Below are 9249 nucleotides of genomic sequence, written 5' to 3'. Positions count from 1 at the left end.
GGTTTCTTAGGATTAAATCAAATCTTTGTGGGAAGGTAATCTGTGTTGCTTCATGTACTATCTTTTGATTCATACACTTGCTTGTGAGCATTTGTTTAATTTTGATTACTATAATTTTCGCAACAATTAGTTGAAACTTAAACTTAAGTGTACACAGAATGCCCCTGTAGTGCACTACAATTCACCCGAAATGAAGGATCTCAAATCATTCCGCGGAATAAAAAACTAATACTACAATAAAACCTCTCTAAAGTAATATCTATAAAATAAAACCTCTCTAAAGTAATATCTATAATGGAATAATCTCATGAAGTCATAAAAAATTTCAGTCCCAACTTGGGACCAATTATGTATCGGAATAAACTCCATATTATAATAAGTTATAATTTTTCTTAGTCCATCTTAATGAAACACACATCCACATAGTTATAATTGTTAATGAGTACAAAAATATGTAGGAAATAAAATAGTTGGCGCCTAAGGAATCCTCTTTAGAAAATACCACATTCATTAAGAATAAGTTAATAAAGTAATCTTTTTTACCTACACATCTATTAAGTAATATAATCTTCCTAAAGTTATATGACTTGGTCTCAACTGTGTAATATAAAGAGGTCTTACTCTATATTGATTCTCATTGAAAGATACCAATCATATACATGTAGCCAGCTGATATAATCAAAGACATTATTGCACCATAGTATTCGAAATCGACGTTCAAACCAGTTCTTGCCCATTCATAAGTATGGAGCATGTGATATCTTGCTTATTAGCCCTTAGAGCTAGATGCTGGAGGTTGATGGAACTGCTGATACATGGCTGCCATCATGCTGTAAGCATCCATGGTCATAGGCTGCGAAAAAGTTCGAAATACAAACGTTAAGGGGGCAATGCTATAATCTCCGTTTTAATTAATACTGCTTTGTCTGTCGAAATAGTTTTATTGTAAATATAATATAAAATTTAATCAGTAAATTAAATTCTAGATTCAAAGCATACCTGTGATTGGCATGCGAGGAACGCGGACAAGTGATCAGGCATTACTCCCGTTGAAGCAGCTGGTAGCCTGTCACCGCCGGTGCCATCCCAAGAAGCCGCCATGGGCATGAATGCAGATGGGTGAAGAACCGGAGGAATGCCTGGGCGGCCAATGTTGTTCATGTCCATTCCCATTCCCATCCCTATTCCCATGCCCATCCCCATGTTTCTTGGGGCGGCGGCCATCATAGACATTTGAAGTTGTTGCATGGCCATTGGTAACATCATGGTAGGCATGTTCATTCTGCTTATCATTTGGACTTGTGCTTGCAATTGCTTCAAATATTCAATCACTTCGTCTAGCATTGAAGCTTTATCAGTCTGAAATAAAATGTTGGTTATTTAGAGATATAATTGTATGTTTTATTGCATATATTAGGCCCGGTTTCGAATCAAATAACATTTTTTGCATGTATTATCACATAGATTAGGCATGTTGTATTGTTATTTTACATATACATACATACATACATACATACATATATATATATATATATATATATATATATATGAGGCCTTTAAGGGAGGGGATTTCCAATTTTTCTAAATGAGGACTAGTGGTGGCCCACACAACATTGAACTTCAATGATCTAAACTATCTAGTTTTCAAGCTGCACCTCATAGATTATCTCTTGCAAAATATTAGCCAAATTAGAAATATTTGAAATATCTAATTGAGTTTAAAGAAATTGACGAACATTTTGTTCTATAAGAAACAATGAAGTTTCATTGTTGAATTGAATTTTTGCAAGGATAATTTATGAATCAAGACTTACAAAATAGACAATTTAGATCGTTTAAGTTCGATGTGAAGCAAGTCCACAACTAATCCCCATTTACAAAAAAAATGGGAATCCATCTACTCAAGGGGCCTATGTATATTTATTATATGTAATAAACAGTAATTTATTTTATGATGTAATTTTATTAGTAGTATGCATTCAAACATGGCAGTAAATTTTTTATTTTTTATTTTTTCAATTCGCAAGATTTATTTCATCAGGTGACATTTAATTGCGTTGATTAATTTGAAAAATAACTCTTGATAACAAGTAACTACTTCTTTTTTCCTTCAAATGGGGACAATTGGGGGCAAGCAACGATTATCTATCTCTTCTGGGCTCGGAAGGGCTAAGATAACAAGTAACTAACTAAATAAATGTCAAATGTCATTAAGATTATTTTAGACACCCAAAAATACAAATTGTGCAAAGTCAAAATTAAGGAAGTTGCTTAATTGGACATAGTCATTGAATTATGTTTGGAAAAATTACTATGGTGTTAAATTAAATTGAATTTTAAGGAGTAAAATTAAATTTTTAGTAAAATGTTAAATGTACCCTTTGAAGGTAATTTTACTACTTGAAATTGTACATCCAATTATATTTTCTCAAGGAACTGTTATTGGCACTCCAAAATTCTCATTTTGCACTCAAACTTTCTATATTTAGAAGCAAAAAAAAAAAAGCTTGTGAAGAGTGCAAAATAAGAATTTTGAAGTACAAATAGCAATTCCTTTTCTCAAAACCTACAAAATGTTAATCTCACATTCAATCTCTAACCCACTACTACATATATGTTTCATGTTAGAAATTTACATGTTATGGATTTATACCACTTCATTCTCTATTATTCTACGACTTCTTTGTTCTTTTGTCCATTATGCACATTTTTTTTTCAACCCTAAGCTACCATTTTTCTTTTTAAGAGGCATTAGATTGAACAAATCAAAGAAGAATCAACGGAAATAATTAAGTATGTAAGTGGTGAAAAAATCATTCACCTACAGCTGCACATCAGGTTAGAGATTTATAATATACGAAGAAAGTTATTCTTATTCGGGGATAACAACTTGTATGACACGAATTCACCGTCATAGTGAAGTATCGTGCTAATAACACAAGGACATGGGGAAAGAATTAATACATGTCTTTTATTGGTAAAAAAAAATGCTATTCTTAACACATATTTCTATCATCTCTCTAATAGAGATGAGATCAACATGCGTTAGCGAGTTCTACCTCTAATAGAAAAGTGGTACAAATAAATGGTAAATGTAGCATGATTTATTTTTGACACTTTTTAAGAATGTCACGCGATAGTAAACCGGTGCCATAAAAGTCATCTATTTGAGAGGATCACAATACACAAGGATTAGGGCCTACCACTTGGAAATATTTAAGTGGAATCAGGAAGTTGTCCCATAGCGAACAACCTCCCGTTCAATTGTACATTGTTACAAAATGGATGCGTGGACTAGGATCATTGAATTCACCAAAAACACACACAACCACATGCAAATGCAATGAGATTTTGGACAACATTTATGGTAATCGGTAGACCTGTCTCATGCTTATAAATCAAAATGTGAAACCAAAAGTACCCTGAAGTGACTATTTTTCTGTCAATAGCGGCCCTTGGGGCATGCATGCATTTCCTCCCAATTGATGAGAACAACTTGTGAAATCTCAAGTGATAATTAGTATCTTTTTCCTTTGGCTTAGAAGATGTTGAGGACTTGAATCGTACCTATTGTCGCGAGTGTTAGAATAATTACGGTACCACTAAAACTACAAAGGCTCTACATGATAACTAGATGATATTAGCACAAGAAACGTTTTATTGATTATCTGATGACTAAAATATGTATGATCACTTATTTTTAGATTTCTTAAAATGTGGAGAATAAATATTGTGTTTTTAATATTTTAAATATAATTATTAATATCAAATTTAAATATGAGTGATTATAAATTTTTAATTATCAGGTCACCAAAAATACACAACTCTTATTGACATCTAATTTGACATTTATTGAGGTTTTTTCACTTTTACTATTATTCAATGAAACAAAAACAAGAAAGATAGTGCACATAAACCCAAAAGTGGAACATCATACCTTACTGGAATTTGGGACCAGCTTCTGCAGCGTCTTCATCCTTTGATTGATCTTATCTCTCCTTTTCTGTGAAAAAAAAAAAAAAAAATTAATGGAAAAAGCTTGAAAACTTTAAGTTTACAAAATAAAAGTTCAAATGAATAGTATTGACTTTTTAGTGTAAAAATATGATTTTTCATTAAAATGAACAGTACCCGAAGCTTTTCGTTAAAATTAAAAAAAAAAAAAATTCTGTAGTTAAGAAACGGCTATTGTGATAATAAGAAACAATTATGATATATAATTTGAATCCGAAGAGGTCAAGTAGTTTTCTATCGGACTGTATATGCTCATCACCTACCTTTAGACTGGGATCCACTAGGTATAGACTATACTCAATCCAATCATTGATATATATGTTACATTCTCAGTTCTTGATAAACAAACTGAAAAATTCGTCTTACATATTTATATGTGTAATGTTACCTTTGTCGTATATTTGTATTGTTTTTAAATAGAAGTAGAATTCACAAATATATGTAGGATAAGAGTAATATTTTTGTATTTATATTATTCATTTCCTTTCATTAAAAAAATTTGATATATATATATATGTATATATTAATTTGTTCATTTATTGCGACAAAGTAAACTGAGAGAGAAATCATAATTTTGAAGTATCATTGACAGCTTTTTGTTTAGGTACTAAAATTGAAATTTTTTTCAAAGTAAAAAAAAAGTATATATTAGAGTTGTCCAAATAAAAGAAAATTCTTCTGTACGTACATATATGACTGGATTGTATTTCTAAAGGCTCAATTCGGATAAAAAGAGAGAGCTAACATACTCGTTCAGACTGGTTATGAATAGCGGCAGCCCTACTCCTTTTTGTAGAAATCGAAGATTTTCCAGTACTTCGTTTCTTTCTGTCATCTTCATCTCCTACCTCCCCCTTCAAAAAAAAGAAAAAAAAACAATAAAGAAATAAATAACAAATTAATTAAAAAATAAAAATAAAATAGGGAAACCCTAGTAACCAACAAATCCATTATATTATTCAAATAATAATTCAGATATAATTATCTAACACGTATGCACATATTTAGGGAGTGAAAGAGGGAGTTTGCCTGTGGTCTACTGTGACAAACGGAGTCATAGTCGCTTGCCTTTGTACTGTCAAGTGTAACATGTTGGCTATCGATCCCAAACGTGGCACTACCACTCACACTTTGCGATCTGCTGCTCCACTCAGGCGTTTCAGGGACACGTGCCAAGCTCGTTCCTTTTCCAGAAAGAAGGGTGTCATCGTCGTGTGTGGCGGCACCAGTGGTGCCACTGCACGAATCTACTCGAGTGGAGCATCCTACCATGCCCGCACCAGAAATCACCCCTGGCATGGATATGGACTCGATCATTTGACTACTTGGGTCATCACTTTGGTTCCTGCAAGGAACCAATGCGTCCATAGTCACAGTGGTGGAGGGCGTTGCTACAGCACGGTGTCGATCAAACCAGGTCACTAGTTCCTTAGCGCCGCTGCCGCCACCAGAGGAAGAATCAAAGGGAGGCTTGAGAGGACAGGGTAAAGCTGTGGATGTGGCTTGGTTGACTATTGATTCAAGGGTGCCACTTGCCCGGGGCTTGTCCCAGGTGGTGTACTTAGTAGTCATAGATAAAGGCTTCGCCAACAGGCGCGGTGGTCCTAAGCCGTGCATGGCTACCTCGCCGTTTTCCCATGTCAACTCTGCTACTTCGTAGTCCAACCTGCACATAAATGTATAAATAATTTAAGTGATTCACTAATAATGGGTAATCTTTTATGTACATCATTTTTCTTCTCCGTTTATTTCTGCCACTTAATTCTCCTTCGACTTACTCGATTCAAACTCTAAAATAAACAGGAGTGTGCATTCATAGCAAAATAGTACGGAAATCATTTCCCTTAAAAACTAATCAAACCAGTGAGAAAGAGAGAGTTTAGCATACAGAGGGACATCTGTAGGTGCTGTGTGAAGGGAGTGGGAGCGAGAAGAGAGCCTAGGAGCAGGTGGAGTAGTAGTAGTTTCATCAAGATCCCAGCTAGGAACTCGCTGGCTCATTTTTTGAGAGAGCCCTTGATTTGAGTACTTGTAATGGTGTAGTAGATCTGAGAGGGAAGAGGGTAATTATATACTAATAGTCTAACATGGTTGTTTCTTCTTCTGCTGTGCTTCAATTATATTGTGCAAATTTGTGTATGGAACAAGCAGGGCCTGACTGTTTGAGAATGGGAAAAGGGAGAATGATGAGAAGAGAAGGATAGGGTGCCGGGTCATTTTATTATGCCCAGAGCTGCTGGCTAATAATATCCTGAGAAAGTAAGGAGATGTCTCTGACAGCTTTTAATTCTGAGTAGTAGTATCTGACTATTTGAGATGGGTACTAATGTTAAAGAGACTCTCTATTTAAATCATGTATTATAAATTATATGATTTGAATTATTAAGTATTAATTAACGTGTTTATTTTATACTTATGATATATCACATGATTTACAAATTTGATCTAAAAATTTGAGTTACCTGAGATTATCCATTTGAGATACCAAAAAGGTGAACCAAGTAGAAAAAAATAATAACAAGAAGGGTAGTTTATTCAAAACAAAAATCAGCTTTGCGTTCGTGACAGTAACAACTAAATCTTTGATTTATTATTAGATATATTATTAATGTATTTGTAGATTAAATGATGGGGGTAGATGGGGACGTTTGTTTGCTTAATTAATTTGTACATCAAGAAAGAATAAATAGATCTCAAACTTGTCATATACGAGATTTGAACCTAAAATTTTTATAAAAGAAATTTCACTAACTTATAGTACTAAGTGGCTACTGCGTTATATATATGTATGTTCAACAATTTGGGAACCATATAATTGCAAAATTGTTTTTTTTTCCTATGTGAGACTTTTTAACAAATTCATTATCCAGCTTGGAACGTTTATATAACACATGTATACATCACATTTTATTTCATAAGTATACATGTGATATACAAATTTGATAGAAGTATACATACATGTGTATAGAAATACATACATGCTTTGAGTATACATGTGATATTGTTTCTTATACGAGACGGTTGTTCATCAAATAGGAGTTTCCATTACCAAGAGATGATGACAAAAAGCAAATTAAACGAAAACATGGACCATATTATGTGGTAGAGAAAAGGAGAGGGATAGAGATGAAAATGGAAAGGCCTTATTAATATCAAGGTGAATTGTGGTGTGAGATCGATGAACGTAGAGTCCTCAGCAAAGCCAAGAAAAAATAGAGAAGAAACAAAACAGAAGTTCGAAAAGTTGCAATGCAAACAGATGAACTCCATGCGCGTGGGGAACTGGAACTTTGGACTAGGGCGGGTGACGTGCGGACGTGTACGTGTACGTGCTATTGCAATGGATGGTAGCCACCTCCTTCGTCCATCACAGCTCATTGCCACACAGGCTTTTAAATAATTTTTAAGATAGTCTAACGTTATTTATTTTTATTTTTCACACACTTTTTCAATTTTGATTATCAAACTGAATGAGTTAAAAAAAAAAAAAAATTAAAGCTGTAAAATTAATAAGAATGTTTAAGTAACAATATCCTTTCTTTATGGCTTTAAACCCTCAACCCCCGCCGTGATTTGACCTTCCAATTTGTTTTGTGTGCGTTACGGTGTCGTTGTTGTACGGCGAAGAGACATGGGTGGGGTCTCCACTCTTTTTTCAAAATACAATTGAATTGATTCATTTCAATGATTATTGAGGGTGGATTTAGTTGGATCCTTAAATGTTCTTTTTTGAACAGGTAAAGTCAATTTTATTTTTTATTTTTTGTCAAACTTGAAATGCATTCATCAAACGAACTCTGAAAGTGGATTTGAATCCAAAGAGTCAAGGTCTTAAAAATTGATACGCAAGCATATTATTAACGCTGGGCCATTTAGGCCCACCAAACGACATAAGCCCTAGGAAAGATTTAGAGTCCCAAAGCCCAAGGGATTCGAAAGGGGCCGACCCGAGTACTTAGGCTGACCGAGACAAAAGAGAGACTATCCGACTGAGTGGAACATATAGACAAGCTGACAACTTTATGGCACAAGTCTCTAAGGGCAAAACGACTCAACTGATACTCAAATCATACCATGACGTGCAAACGACAACAAAGGCCTAGGATGAGACATAAAGGCAGTCAGGGTGATGCTCGGCAAGGTGTGGTAGGATGAATGAGGTTCGAACATGACACTCGGGCCGCCTGAACCTTAAAAGATGCGTCATCCGATTGCTAGAATGTCACCTTGCTGATAAAGGATTGGCCAAATAGGTAGAAAGTTATCGGTAAACTAGTACAAGTGGTTAGCACATTAAATATTGGTTTTGAAACTCAAGAAGAAGAGGCCTCTATAAAGAGGTAGAGACCTCCATTATGGGTGTCAGACGAGTCGGAGAGGATATAGTGAATGTGTCAGCCAAGCACTATTTAGTTTTGAAATCAATATATTTTGATCAACACAGTGGACGGAGCCCAATTTTAAAGGGTGCACCACTTACATCTTTGAGTCCATTTATTTTTAGCCCATTTCTTAAGACCATCTAAAGTAATTTAATTGAGTTTGTTAACCTTACAAGTTTGAGCCTTAACATTTTGGAGTCATTTATGGGAAACACATACATTTTGGTTGTGTTTTCTACCTTGCTAATCTAAGCACACGTGTGACAACCCGTCCCGAAATATAATATATTTTATCCTCGACAGCGTGGAATGACTATTTTACCCTTGAGCGTTGGGTGGTGAATGTATTATTGGGCTAAGAAAATGGACTAATTATTTTCATTTCCTACTTCTTTGGACCCAATTGAAACTTGGGATTGTTTTGGATGAATCTTAGCCTACAATTGGTAGCCCAATTAGGCCTTAAGGATTTTATATGGATACCCAATCTGGACACACACACACGTGCACACACACGTATAGACTTCTCTCTCTCACTCTCTCGAGTCTTCCTCGTTTGTACAATTCGTACGTCCAATCTCTCTACTAGCTTCATCTTTCACAGATTGAGCTAGTAGAGGTTGTTTTTGAACTCCTTGCAAACCTTGGAGTCGAGCCATGTCTTCGATTTGAGGAAAAAACTAGTAGAACTCGAGATGCCCGAGCTCTGGCAAGGAGTGGAATTTTCTTCTATGTGATCGAGAAGATATTAGCTGGATTTAAGACTTAGGAAGGTAAGCATTCATCTTCTCTAGCATGTGAGCTAGTTTTGGTTAAGTTTGGACGTCGAAATGAGCTTGGTTGTGGGATTGCA

The 9249-nt window shown here is 34.9% G+C and overlaps 1 protein-coding gene across 1 annotated transcript; it reads right to left on the bottom strand.

Moving 5' to 3' along the window:
• Nucleotides 1-427: 427 nt before the first annotated feature.
• LOC137735409 (transcription factor UNE10) lies at nucleotides 428-6219 on the bottom strand. The gene is made up of 6 exons (XM_068474834.1): nucleotides 5903-6219; nucleotides 5044-5680; nucleotides 4764-4868; nucleotides 3938-4003; nucleotides 1000-1359; nucleotides 428-853 (listed from the first exon to the last, which is right to left on the bottom strand). The coding sequence occupies exons 1-6, from the start codon at nucleotides 6013-6015 to the stop codon at nucleotides 770-772; spliced, it is 1365 nt and encodes a 454-aa protein (XP_068330935.1). The 5' UTR covers nucleotides 6016-6219; the 3' UTR covers nucleotides 428-769.
• Between the last annotated feature and the right edge of the window lie 3030 nt (nucleotides 6220-9249).

The sequence above is a fragment of the Pyrus communis genome, chromosome 5 (genome assembly GCF_963583255.1).
Source record: "Pyrus communis chromosome 5, drPyrComm1.1, whole genome shotgun sequence".
NCBI classification, from domain to species: domain Eukaryota; kingdom Viridiplantae; phylum Streptophyta; class Magnoliopsida; order Rosales; family Rosaceae; genus Pyrus; species Pyrus communis.
The sequence above is the reverse complement of the archived record's forward strand: the minus strand, read 5'-3'. Positions and strand labels throughout refer to the sequence as shown.